The 14,876-nt window shown below is 38.2% G+C and overlaps 1 protein-coding gene and 1 pseudogene across 1 annotated transcript; both read left to right on the top strand.

Moving 5' to 3' along the window:
- The first annotated feature begins 6,240 nt into the window (after positions 1–6,240).
- On the top strand, positions 6,241–6,845 carry LOC140785687 (uncharacterized; annotated as a pseudogene).
- A 3,962-nt stretch (positions 6,846–10,807) lies between these two features.
- On the top strand, positions 10,808–13,343 carry LOC140785789 (L-type lectin-domain containing receptor kinase S.7). Its single transcript, XM_073133789.1, has one exon. It carries the CDS (start codon positions 10,896–10,898, stop codon positions 12,978–12,980), a length of 2,085 nt encoding a protein of 694 aa, XP_072989890.1. The 5' UTR covers positions 10,808–10,895; the 3' UTR covers positions 12,981–13,343.
- The last annotated feature ends 1,533 nt before the right edge of the window (positions 13,344–14,876 follow it).

Below are 14,876 nucleotides of genomic sequence, written 5' to 3'. Positions count from 1 at the left end.
TCCAAAAAATCAATACAAAAAAATGTGCAACCATATTTTTGAAGATACAAATATAAATGATAAACTTCAAAACATGGGTTCAAAACAGATTTTTCAAGAAATTTTCTATCTTAATATGCCATACTGGAGAAAATTCATATAACTTTGAATCAAAATGCATCTCTCAATGATTTAACATGTGTGGCTCTGATACCACTTGTAGCAAAAACAATTCTAATGATTACCAAATTGTTTATTAACATAAAACCATAACTAAATCATTAAGAAAACATGCCTATTAGATTAGAGAATGAAAAAAAAACCTGAATTCATTGTTAATCTTGAAGAAATATGATTCTTCTAAGGCAATAGAGGAGGCAAACTTCTATTTTTCTCTCTTGTAATAGGAGGCAGGAGAGAATATTTTGTATACCCAAAAAAAAAATTATTGAACACCAAAATCAGTCCCTTTTTATTAACTTCCTCTATGCCCTAGAGATCATACCCATTGGGTTATTGGGTCACATGTGTTTTAGGCTCATCATGCAAGACACATATGACATGGGCTCTACACATAAGGTGGCTCATACTTAATAGATATAAATTCATTGAATCACTTAATTGAATCTATAATTAGATAGCTTAATCATAAACAACTATCAATGTATGTGTCCATAACTATTTTAACAAACTAGTCACAAACAGATAGATTAAAAAATTCCAATGATTTTACTTCTTTTTAATGGAGTAGATTGAATTGCTTACATTGGTCTCGCCGTTTCATCTCAAACCTATCAAAATTTATAAAATCTAAGAGTTCTTGGGCACATCCCATCATTCTTTTTTCTAGTTTCAATTGCTTAGAAACCTATAACTATGGACAACCCAATCAGCTGTCATTCTCTTGTCGTAGTATGTGCTACATTGTTGTATGTATAATAGTTCTAGTAGGATCATGCTAGCCCTGCATGAGATTATCTTCTCGGAGCAATTCACCTTTATGGCAGGGTAACATATGCATGATAATACCATCTTAATCCAAGAGATCGATCTATGCCTCTAAACTGGTCAACGCTTTCCTTGTGGTTAAGATAGATCTCAAGAAGGATTCTGATCATTTTTTATGGTCTAGGGTCTTGGGAGTGCTTTCGCATATAATTTTTCCTACTAAATATACCGAATGGATCAGAGCTTGCATTAATTATCTTTCTGCTATGATTAATTGTAATGTTTCTTAGTAGCTTTTAAGTCGTAGGGGGTGTTCAACTAGGTTATCCATTATCCAGTATCTATTTATATGGTTGCTCTGATCCTTTCTTCTCTTATCTTTAATGTTGCTGCTAGCCATACCATAACTCCTTTCAGACTGAGTGATACTTTCTCTTTGAGCCATCTTTTATATGTCGATGATCTTTAATTATCATTAAGGTTGTTGAGGTTTCCTGCAGTAGTTTGAGGTCTACTTTCAAAGTTTATGAAAATCTCACTAACCTCTATATCAACATTGCTAAACTTAAGATTTTTATGCCCCTAAATTAGATGCTAGTCTTAAGATTAACTTTTTGCGTATCTTAAACATTAATAAGGGTACATTACCTTTTGAATATTTGAGTACTAAGATTTTCCTCTCATGCTTCTTTATTCGTAATCACGAGGACCTTCTCTCTTGCATTGACCGGTACGTGATAAGGTGAATAAAAACTAATATCTTTAAGGCCGGCAAGATTGCCCCAACAAATTTGGTTTTTGACTTTATCCTATTGTCATCCCCTTGGATACCTTATTGTGGACCATATTGCTAAGGTTGTTAATTCTTCTAGGATGAAGGTAGTAGAGAAATAAGAAAGTGTTTACACCTTATGGGCTAGGACAAGTTGACAAACCTCATCCTCTTAGATGACAGTCATTCGGGAGCTCAAGACTATTAGTTAGTCCCTGATTGAGTACCCCTTGATCAACGTCTCAAGGCGAAGTGGATCTTATGAGTTAATTAGACACATGAGAGCAGTGATGCCAAAATGAAAGGATGCGACGGAGTCGATATGGAGTTTTTGACCAAAATAATGCTACAATAAAATCTATTTCCCAAACTAGATCACTATTCAAACGATTTCCCAAACTAGTACTATAGGGAAATTGTTTTCTCGGATAGTGACTATTATTCCTCTAATCATCTAAGTCTCATTTCTATGTAATTAGCAAAAGTGATTAAATAAATCGCTCTATGGGAAAGTGATTCATAAATCACTGTATGCGAAAGCGATTAATCAACTAAGTCCCACATAATCTTATTTTGTAGCCAAATAAATCACTTTTGAAAAAGCCGATAAATCTCTCTCTCGGATAGTGCCTTAACAATCGCTCTCACAGAGAGCGATTTGACTTATACAAAAAATAACCCACGACACTTAGTCATTTTTCTAACCCTTTCTTTCTCTCACACCCAAAATCGCTTTCCCAGAGAGCAATTTAACTTATACAAAAGCCAACCTATGACACTTAGTCATTGTCCCAACTCTTTCTTCCGGGTTGCTAGCCGGTTGCTGACGAGTAGTGCGACATTTCCGTGTCTCTCTCTCTCAGTATTGATCTCACCCTCTCTCTCTCTACCATCTCCCTCTATCTCACAATCCTCGTGGGTTGCTAGCCGGTTGCTGATGTGCAATGGCATTTCCTTCCCTCTCTCTCACGACATTTCCTTCCCTCTCTTAGTGTAAGCTCTCTCTCAGTGTAATATGGTTGAATGTTAACCTAAGAAGGGGATTCTTCAATTGATAATTAGTCTCTAAAAAACTCTATTGTTGGTACTTATGATTAAATGTTAACCTAAGAAGTGGATTCTTCAATTGTTGAAACTTATCTTATACTATATGTTCTTCAATTTTATACGAGATGTTTTTTTTTTTAATTTTATACCATATGTTCTTCAATTTTGGCCATTGTGGGTGATGGAGAATTCATATATAATTTACTTTAAGTATTGAGAACGCTTTTAGGAAAGTCCGCAAGCACAAGCCTTACAAACAATTTTTATCAGCTACATTTACAGTTATCATTTTCACTTGCATAACTTTTTGGCATTATTGTCATATACCTAGAGACTATTCTCTTCAATTGAAAGCATAAAGCACTAAAGATTCCAAGAAAACAAGAAAAAGGAAACAATATTTTTATATTTGGGACTGTTCATATGATAATGTATCCAATTCTAACTATCAATATGTTATGCCAAACCAAATTTAATCTATTTAATAAATTATGATATTTTAGGAAGTCCTCATAGTTCTTTAATTAAATATTTGACAGATTTTCTTATTATTTTTCATACAGATTATGGCTTCGAAATCAGTGTCTATCGCTAATGGGTTCTTGTACTAAAAGATAAGTTACGGAACAATTCATATAAGATCTGAATTTATTATAGAAAGCAGTCTATGCAACTGTGAGAAAATATTCGTCAGATATTCTCATATAATCAAAAAATTACGAAACCAATTGGATTAAATTTGTAACTTCTTGATCTACAACTTTTGTATTTACGTCTTTTGTAGACTCGAACTGCAATAGAGACAAAAACACAAAATAACGTGGGTGATGGTGGTGGTGATGGGTGGAGTAGATATTAGGGTTATGGATGGGTATGGAGATGAAGGTGGATGGTGAATGTGATTGAGTGATATAGACGAAGGGAATGAAGTGGTTGAGATCCCAAAGAAGAGGGTGGCTCAATAATCGAGGGAGATTAGAAGTTAGGAAAAACCATGCCAATAGAAGAGGTGGAAGGATGGTGAAGAGGGAGGAGGGAGATTAGGGTAGAAAGATAATAAAGAGGCAAGAAATCAATATTCTAATAGCATTATGAATTTGGTTACCATCCACATATATATAGAGGCTACTCAATAAGTCCTAAAACAATAAGTAACCATAATTCTAGAAGATTCCTGCCGATCGCGTTCGAACGCACAAAAGACGTTCTCTGTATGTGCAACGCGATACAGGCGTTCGAATGCGCCCGACCGCGTTCGAACGTGTATTACACGTTCTCTATATTTGCGAACTTGATGCAGGTGTTCGCAAGGGCGTTCGAACGCGACCCCTCTTGCGTTCGAACGCGACCTATAGGAATTTTATTTTAATAAAAATAAATAACTAATGCAATAAGAAAAGATTCTAACTAAATGTATCAATCGCTTATTAGAGTGACTCAACTACGAGGGGGATCAATAGTGTTAAATATGATAGTGGAATAAAAAGACTTGTTAGAGTGGATAAGAGGTCAACATATGAGGAGTTATTAGATAAAATATCAATACTTACCGGACTAAGTAGAGGTGAATGGAACTTGGAATTGCATTGTAGGTTATGCAACCTTAGTTGTAAATTTGATACTATGCCGATTGTTGATGACGAAAGTGTGGATGCAATGCTTGATTGTCCTGAACAAAGTGGTGGTTTGGTGGAATTATTTTTAGAGTCTACACCAACTGACAGAGTACATGGTGGTTTGATGGAATTCACTACTTTGCTCACATAATCTAATAAACAAGTGATATCTCAACAACTAGTAAACTTGAATTTTATGAATAATATTACGCAAAGCTAAGTCAACAAAGTTTTAACAATGTTGGCCTAGTAATATCTAAAGCACGAGCTGATCTGAATTATCATGAACAATATTATGTAGGTCCAAGTGAGTCAAGTTTAAATAATGTGAGCATGTGATATTTCAACCGGTAATTCATCTGAATAGTAATGAAGATCAGCATAATGTAGGCCCAAGTCAACGAAATGGTAGAATTTAATATCTCACATATAGTAGATATTATGTGTGGTGCAGAAACAAATGATGATTGTAGTTCCACATCTGATGAGGATATTGACTAGCAACTAGAGGCTGATTAAGATGATCAAGATCATTTGTGCCACCTTTATTTGAACCTCTACTAGAGTGGTGTAACAAAAATTGGGCACCTCATATGGTTGTTAGTAACCAAGTACAAGGTTATCAGTTGCTTCATAGAATATTAGTGATAAGTCACGTGTTGGTCTATTGTTTAAAAGCAAAGACGAGTCGTATATGTATTTAAAAAAGTAAGCAATTGTCTTACACCACATACAAGGTTAAATATTTTAGTCCTATTATTTTATATGTGAAGTGCCAACAAGATAATATTTGTCAATGAAATGTGCAAGCATATATTCACAATAGCTATGGGATGTGAGAAATAATAAAATATATTGGTCTTCATACTTGTTTCAACCTTTCACTAAATATAGATCATCATCAATTATATATCAAATTTATGGCTCACGAACTTATAGATTCTATGAGAAAGAATATAAGTATAAAAATAATTAGTCTCAAATAAGAAATTATCTATACTTATTATTATCAGATTTCATATCGAAAGACATAGAAAGCAAAACAAAAGGTCATGACAAATCTATTAGATGGGCAGACAGAATCATGTAAGCTATTGCCATTTATCTTCAATCAGCATCCTCTAGTTTATTTCGACAGGCTATTTATTTACCGGGCTGTCCTTCGGCTATAGAAGGAGAAGCTCAAGCTCTACTAGTAGGACTCAAATTGTTTCAAGCTCTCATACCTTTGGAGCGGGTGCTTCTTTTTCTAATTGCAAAACAAGTAGTCGATGCTTTCTCCTCTAATTCACCTGATGATATTCCTTTGGTCATTAGGTCTTGGATTAGAGCGTGCCGTAACTTGCATGCTGCTCACTCTTTTACTACTATTTTGCATACTAGTAGGGTCAATAATTTTTATGCTCATAATCTTGCTTGTTCAGTCCTTCTTGATTGAATGATAGAAGTGAAACATAAAAATCTTAATAAAGTGGTTCAGTGGGATAAAGTCATATTGGATGACCCAACCACAAAGATATTTAGACATATTTTTTATATCTTTTGGAGCTTAATTCATGGATTCAAACATTGTAGATTTGTAATAAATATTGATGGCACACATCTATGTGGTAAATATAAAGGTGTCTCAATTATTGCTACAGGCACTAAAGGAAATGATTAGATATTTTCTCTTGTATTTGCTATTCTAGAGAGTGAGAATGCATTGAGTTTTAGTTGGTTTCTTGCATGTTTGCATCATCTTATTGTGCATCAAAGATAAGGAATGGTTGGAAGGAGCCAATAGTTTATCACCACATTTGTTTACGCTATAAAGTTAGCAATTTTAATAAATATTTTCACAATACTACTTTAATATATTTTGTTTATCAAATTGCTATGGAAAGTCAAGTCCAAAATTTTGACTTTTGGATGTTACGAATTGAGTGGTTACATCCAGATGCAAAGAAATTGCTTGATGACATCCCAGTTAAAAAGTGGGCTCTAGCTCATGATAATGGACATCGTTATAGACTCATGACTACTAATTTATCTAAAGTGGTTAATAATATATTACTTAATGCTTGATTCTTTCTAATAATAGTTTTAGTGTAATTAACATTTTACCGCTCAGTCTACTACTTCTATGAGAGGCGCAAACATGAAGATGATTATTTAAGAACTAACCAACAGTTCACGCTTAACATCACTGCTACTCTGAGTGCAGATCTTAAGATAACAAATTTATACATTATGCATGGTTTCATCACCATTGAGGTATTTTTGGTGTTACCACTACACGTTCTTTATAAAGTATAGAAAGAGGTGAACATGACCAAACAGTTAATCTAAGTAACAACACTTATACTTGTGGAAAATGACAATAACATCGGTATCCTCGCATGCACGTACTTGCTGCTTGTAAGTCCATTCAGCTTGACTAGATGCAATTTGTTGATAAGATATATATAATTGAAAGGATATATGAACACATGAGGACCTGAGCTTACACCACTTAGTAATCAAGGTTATTGGACATAGTACGATGGTCCAATCTTGTTACTCGATCCATTAATGAAACGGATAATTAAAGGGCGGCCAAAATCGACAATGATTCATAATGAGATGGATGAAACGAAAGGGCGTCAAGCAATCACATGTGAGAGTTGCACACAACAATGCCATAATCGACAAACTTGTCATGTTATAAATGAAGAGTTAAACACAAACATTGATTTAAATGTAATTGTAAATATTTAGCATGTTTATCATTTTATGTGTTATGTTACTTTTTTTATGTCATGATCTTAAGCATATTTATGAATATAATTTCATGTAGTTGTGAGCACATGGCTTCATATGAGGATCTAGGCCCTATAGATAGATCTATTTTGAGGTTGTAGAAATAATATAGATTTAAGGTTATTTGGAGAGGTGAGGTAAGAGCTATCTTTATTTACCATTTTTCTCGTTCTCTTAAGACTTAATAAAGTGGAACAAAAAAAGTTTATTATTAGTTATAGGATTTTTTATTAGTTAAAAACCATGGTATGGATGATTCATATGACATGCTCTAAGTGGTTCATATGACTTATTTTTGTTTTTACAAATTGCAGGATCCGAGTAGCCTAACTTGTCGATATCATTTTACGTAAAATTTGAGACAGTGGGTGCCCCATTCACGAATTCTTTGTCTTCTTGTCTAGAGCGGATTCTACTTTGCCTATAGAGTAGCAAAGATTACTTTTGACTAGGCACTAATTATAGCTCTAACTAAGCGTGGGCGATGAGAAACACACATTTCATCTTGTAGTCGGGGAGGCCACCATGACTTTGCAAGATATGGCGATACTTATGGGTTTGCATGTCCATGGTCTAGTTGTCACTGGTAGCACAGATTATAGATGGTCGGAGTTATGTCAAGAGCTTTTAGGAGTTACACCACCTTAGACTACTATGCGAGGTTTGTTGATCCGGATGCAGTGGTTGCGTGACATATTTGCGATGCTACTCGCAAATGCTAATGATCAAATTGTACAGAGATATGCTCGGGCCTACATTTTATCACTTTTGAGTGGCTACATTTTGGGTGACAAGTCAGGAGCTGTGGTCTAGCTAATTTATTTACCTCTACTATGTGACTTGCAATATACTAGGACTATTAGCTGGGGTAGTGCAACACTAGCAGTACTTATCGAGAGTTAGGTCGAGCTTCTCGCTTCGGTGCATCAGAGATAGCATGCTCCCTTGTCTTGTTACAAGTATAATCTACTTCTATTTATTTTGTCTATTATATATATATATATATAGGTAAATCAGTTTTGGGTATGGAAATGCCTATATGTTGGACGACCCAAAAGGCTCCTATCTCCTATTGAAGCAGTTGGTGATCATATTGAGCAATATGACTAGCCACCCGTAGTACTGTTACGATCCGACCACATGGGTTAAGTCGAGTCAAGTCGAGTCAAGTCAAATTAGTTACTTAGCTTTATCTTTATGTTTTGAATTTCAAATAAATCGGATAATCTACATGTAGATCCGATCCGCTAAGGATTTTACTCCTATAAATAGGGGTGTACATGAGTTGATAATGATCATGAAGAGAAATCTGAGTTAGCTAGTTATTATTTTCGTCCTTATCTTTTTACATTAGCTAGATCCCTTACAAGCATCCAAACCCTAGCCACCTCCTACCTCTAGCAGTCACCCTACTTCACGGCCGTCCACCTCCACCCTTGGCCGTCCGTCCACCACCCTCTGATGACCGCTACAATGTCAGAAATTACCGTTCTGCCCTCTCTGACCTATCTCCATTATTTTATTTTTATCTTTTCATTTCAACCTCCGATTTAGGTGAAACTAGAGCTATTAGAACCCTAACTCACGAAGCTACCTCCACCTAAATTTTCATAATCATTCTACGAACGGATCATTCTAGATCTGTCTGTAACAAGTACCACCCCCACCTGCAGATCCATTGGTGCAAAATGGCAGTGCTGCTTGATTTTTTAGCATAATTTGGTGCCACATGTATTGCAATACTAAAGATCAATTAGATTAACAGAGAGATGATTAGGTAGTTGATAAATAATAATACAAAGTAAACATCTTTTATTTTGTACTAATTATTTTATTATAATGCAAATGATATGGGAGCCATATACTAAATGTTATGGCTACTTTACCTACCATATGTACATTAGATAGTCACATATAGAGGACTAGAGCTCCCCTCATATGCTTTGATGTGATGGAGTGACATTTTCCTGATCGTGGTATGCGATAGTTTGGTCACATATAATAGATCCCAATAGCATGTAATATAGAGGATGCACTTCATGAGGTTGATAAGTGTGGAAAGAGCAGTTAACGCTGGTAGACGCATCATGCAGCATACATTCGTATGTAGGAGCAACGGATAGATATAATAGTGAATGAGGCCCCACATATTGGACTGATAGGATTTGCTGACCTCTTTATGTGATTGACCCCTATGCAATTTTATCCATCTAATAGCATCCTCGAGACTCTGGTATGTATAGTTTTTTATAACTTAATTTATTATTCATAGTATTATGTATATTTGACTTGCAATTTGCTCGTAGGTTCATACTTTAGCAGATATTCATACTAGAGGTATGAATGCACTACATATGTGGAGTAGTGATAGGGGGCTGCGTCTTACGATGACAAAGATGTGTGAGATATGTGTGACAGTATTAAATAAGATTAATGAGTTACGACGTCTTATACATCTAGCTCACGAGGACGCTGCAACTCCAACTCATAAGGATTCTGCACCTCTAGCTCATGAGGATGTTGCACCTCCTAAAATTGAGGTCCCCACATCCCAGTTGACATAAGAGCTATTTGCATGAGGGATATAACATGGCAGACAAGGGAGGGGACAAGGTTGTAGAGGAAGAGGACGAGGGGAGTCTTCTAGACCAACACACAAGGGATTGGAGGTCCCTTTCGAAATTGAGGTAACCTGAGAGATAGAAGCTCCTAAAATAGAGGTCCCCACATCCTAGATGACACAAGATCTATCTACACGAGGAGTTATTGTTTACAGGAGAAAGAAATCATCACACCTTCATTTTTATGTACCAAGAGGATAGTCGATAATTACTTATTTTCATTTTTAATTTTATCCTATTATTGTGAATATTTAGGGAGTTATGATGTATTTTAATTTTGTTAAACTTTTTTGCTAATTATTATTTTGGTTTTATAGCAAGTTTCCTATATTATTAAGTTCCTAATTTTTATTGGTAGGTGTGTTGTTAGTTGACACAGATGGTTAAGTTGTCAAGTTAACTGATTTTTTTAAAATTTAGATTTTATTTTGTAAGTATCAATTTCTGGCGTGACTCAATTTTTAGTACACATTTTGTTTCAGTTTAAAGTTTCAAATTAGATTGTAGGTTTTGGTACAGATGTGTATTAGAAATGCTTTCTAGAAAAGTGATTATTAAGTGGCCTTTAGAGAAAGCGATTATTAAGTCGCGCTTCGCAAAATCGATTTATGGACCACAGTGTGACGGCATAATAAGTTGATGGATTGTTTAAGTCTCCCAAGAAACACTTTCTCATAGAACAATTTATGAATCACTTTCTCATAGAATAATTCATTAATCATTTTCGTCAATTACTTAAATATGCAACTCAGATGATTAGAGGAATATGTCGCTATATGAGAAAGTGATTTTTCTTGTGGTACTAGTTTGACAAATAATTTGACCAGTGGTCTTGTTTGGAAAATAAAATTTACTGTAGTAGTATTTTAGTCAAAAACTTTGTGGCGCAGTGGATCACGGAGCTAGGAGGACAATAATAAGGCTCAATTAAGCTTGAACCAATAACACCCACGCGGCCGCACCACTACATATAACCGAGCCAAATCAAACAAGTTAATGCGATTCAGATCCTAACTAAAAAACAAACCCCCCGATAAGCTATCGATACCATCTCCTTCTAATCTCCCTCTTCCAAGTCCCCATTTCTTGGCTTCTTTAGAGAGAGAGAGAGAGAGAGAGAGAGAGAGGACAATGTCGTCCTCCTCTCTTCTCCATCTACATTGGTTTCTTCTTCTTTTCTTCTTCCCGCTCTTCCTCTACCCTCCTTCCTCCGCGATGCATCTTTCGTCGAGAATCTTGTGGAGCCGCAGCCGCATTTCTTGGGACACCAACATCACCCTCCTCGGCGACGCCTCCCTCAACAACGGCGCCATTTCCCTCACCTCCGAAAACCGCGCTGGATCCGGCGCCGGCGCTGGCCGAGCCCTCCATTCCCACCCCATCCGTTTTCTTGACCCCGCCACCCACGTCCCGGCCTCCTTCTCCACCCGCTTCGACTTCTCCATCTCCCCCTCCGCCTCTTCCCACTCCTTCGGCGACGGCCTCGCCTTCCTCATCACCTCCGATCCGACGTTCCTCGGCTCTTCGGGTGGTTTCTTGGGCCTCTTCTCTTCCTCCTCTGCCTTCGGAGCCGGGGACCCCGCCACCGTCGCCGTCGAGTTCGACACCAACTTCGACGCCAACCTCCGCGACGTCGACGACAACCACGTAGCCGTCGACGCCGGCACCATCTTCTCCTCCGCCTTCGCGCGCGCCGCCGACGCCGGTGTCGACCTCAAGGAGGGTATTCCAATGACGGCGTGGGTAGAGTTCCGCAAGAAGACGCTGCGGGTGTGGCTCGGCTACTCGGCGTCGCGCCCCCGGCGTCCGTTGCTCGTCGCCAACGTCGACCTCTCTGGCCTCCTCCGCGAGTTCATGTACATCGGCTTCTCCGCTTCCAATGGCCGCGGCGCGGCCCTCCACGTCATCCACAAATGGACTTTCCGAACCTTCGGTTTCTCCAACTCATCTTCCTCCTCGTCCTCACCTCCACTAGCTTCCGGTGATGATTTCTCTAATCCCGAGGACGTGGATCATCCTCGAAGACTCGCGGTGATTCTAGTTGTGGTGGTGTCAGTGGTCACCATCCTCTTCTTGATTCTGGCGGTCGTAGCTGCTCTCTGCTGGTATTCTCGCAGCAATGTAGGGATTTATTCAGGTGGCGATGAGGAGGAGGAGGAGGAAGAAGAAGAAGACGAGACTCAGAACAGACAGAGACCAAGAGAGCAAGAACTGGGGAACAAAATTCCAACGAGATTTTCTTTGGAGGAGATCAAATCGGCGACCAAGGGATTCCACTGCACCAAGATCGTCGGCCACGGCAGCTCCGCCACCGTCTACGAAGGCATGCTTCCGTCCGGCTCCAAGGTCGCCGTGAAACGGTTCGGGAACGTGGAGCAATCCGCCCGCACGTTCGTCGGCGAGCTCGCGGCGGCCATCGGCAGCTGCCGCCACCGTAACCTCGTGCCGCTCGCTGGGTGGTGCTGCGACGAGGACGAGCTCGTCTTAGTCTACGACTACATGCCCAACGGCAGCCTCGACAGAGCCCTCCACACCACCGGCAACTACTCTCCGGTTCTTACATGGGACGTGCGGCGGAAGATTGTCCTCGGCGTCGCCGCCGCCCTCGCATTCCTCCACAACGAATGCGAGAAGAAGATCATCCACCGGGATGTCAAGGCGTGCAACATCCTGCTTGACGGGGAACTGAACGCCAAGCTGAGCGATTTTGGGTTGGCGCAGCTCAACAGCCACAACCGGGCACCACGGGAGTCGCGGCCGGCGGGCACCCTGGGGTACCTGGCGCCGGAGTACGTTCATACCGGTCTCGCCACTGAGAAGTCCGACTTGTACAGCTTCGGAGTGGTGGCGTTGGAAGTGGCGACAGGGCGGAGGCCAGTGGATAAGGGGGTTGTCCTCGTCGACTGGGTCTGGGGTTTGTGGGGCCGGCGGAAGATCGTCGAGGCTGCGGACCCACGGCTGGAGGGAAAATTCAGCAGGGAGGAGATGGTGAGAGTGCTGCTGGTCGGACTCTGCTGCGCCCACCCGGACTGCAGGAAGAGGCCCAACATGAGGAAGGCTATAAGGATGCTCCAGGGGACGGTGCAGCTGCCAGACCTACCGGGTCGAAAGCCGGCAGTTAGGTTAGTATCTCAATTGCCACCAGCTTCTTCCCAGGATACAAACGCAACGACCTCTGGAGATGCTGCTAGCACTGGATACTTCACTTGCCACTGAGAGGACCTGATGTTTACTGAAAGCCATTCTTTTGATTCTTTCAGCAATTTGTACATTATCTCAATCTTTTTGCTCAAAGCAAAATTGCTTTAGTATCAGGCCTCTTGTGTTTGAACTTGATTGTGGAAAATGTGTGCTTAAGCAGGAAGCCCAGTAGTCAGCATACTTTATTAAGTTGATCTCTCTTTGTTGTTGAAATGTATTGACTTTCCTTCTTGTAAATGAATTAAGTAGAATGTAATATGCACATACTGCGAAATTTTGTACATGTTACAACACAAGGAAATTTTTGTCAGTGATGCAAGAGCAATATTACAGCAAAGCTTTTGCTGAATATGAATCCATTTCTAGATATTATTACAATCTATTATGCAGAGCTGAGTTGTTATAACTGCATGTCATCCTGTTTTCAAACTTGACTCTGGACAACTTGTGCTATAACAGCAGGTGTGTAATGGTTGATCTCAATTGTCACAGAAGAGATCTTTAGTGCAAGCTCTATATACTCCTGAATTATCTCTCTTTGTTATTGAAATGTATAAAGTTCTATAAATGAATGTAGTTTTACCGCATCCAAAATATAAGTAGAATTGGTTGGGGTTTGTGAGACAATTTCTCTGTTACGAGACCTAAATTTTTGACTGATGCATTATCATTATCACAGAAAGCATTGCAGAATTCAAATCCAGTTCTGAAGTTGGAAAAATATAACTGTCTATTTGCTAAAAGTAAAATCATTTTAACAGCAGGCTTCTTATGTTTGATCTTGGTTCTTGGAAATGTATGCTATAACAAGCTCTACATCATGTTAAGCGGCAGTAGAAAGCCTAAATTTGTAAGGGGAGTTAGTTGAGTACTCTGCGGCATTTTCTTTTCTTTCCTTTTTCTTTTTGATTTTCCATACCTTGTGTGAAAAAAGATGCATTATTTAGTATCACAGCATTCATTTGAAGAATTTAAATCCAGTTTTATTTTATCACAAAAAAATTGCTTTCTTAGCTTATGTTTGAACTTGATCCGGGACAACGTATGCATGCTATAACTATTAGAATAAAAGAATACGATCCAAAATACGAAATTAAATTCTATAAAGGATCGAAAACTAAACTCCCAAAAGATCATTATACCTCCGGCCATTGGTGTTCAAATTTACACTTCAAAATTTATGATTTTTCTCACGTTAGCTTTGGATCTTCTAAGCTCTTAAACACTCTAGTTTGATGGTGTGATTTTTCTGAATTGAGTGAATAAGCTTAGAGACTAAATCCATTATATATAACCTAGCTCCCATCAAGCTTTATGGCTATGAGTTACTATGTTGAAAAATAAATGTTCATCTCATAAGAAATTTTTTATCTTAATTAATAAGAAAACTTTCATCTCAATCAATGAGAAAACCTTTATCTAATCAATGAGAAAATATTCTAACTATTATGAATGTTAGTAATAAGAGAGGGAAACGTTTGAACCATAATAAATTGGGTTAAAAGAAAAATGGTTACATTCTCCCACTTGGTCCATACATTTGACCTGATCAATATCTTAACTTAATCTCATTGATTATCTTTTTTAAGAAATAAACATACAAATCATGGCGATAAGTCCTCTAATAACAAGTATTATCTTTCATGTATTACGATATGTTTAGTTCTTAAGTATTATACTTTATGTGGTAACACTTAATGAATAAACCTTATGTTTATTCTTAGTCCTATGAATTTTCTCAAATACTTAAGGTGCACATTAATATAAGAAAACATCATAATTAATAAGAGTTTCATTCATAGATTGTATATACAATTACATAGTGGAACCAAGTCCCATTTTCTCTACATGATCCTTGAATTTCAATGGTGGCATGCCCTTAGTCAAAGAATCAGCAATCATTAATTTAGT

The sequence above is a fragment of the Typha latifolia genome, chromosome 4 (assembly GCF_019914945.1).
Source record: "Typha latifolia isolate L0001 chromosome 4, TyphaL0001v2, whole genome shotgun sequence".
In the NCBI taxonomy this organism is placed as follows: domain Eukaryota; kingdom Viridiplantae; phylum Streptophyta; class Magnoliopsida; order Poales; family Typhaceae; genus Typha; species Typha latifolia.
Note: the sequence above shows the minus strand (reverse complement) of the source record. Positions and strands in the feature narration are given on the sequence as shown.

Bases quoted from the DNA above. Each gene is read 5' to 3' on its own strand.
- LOC140785789 (XM_073133789.1), top strand. From the start codon at position 10,896: ATGTCGTCCTCCTCTCTTCTCCATCTACATTGGTTTCTTCTTCTTTTC.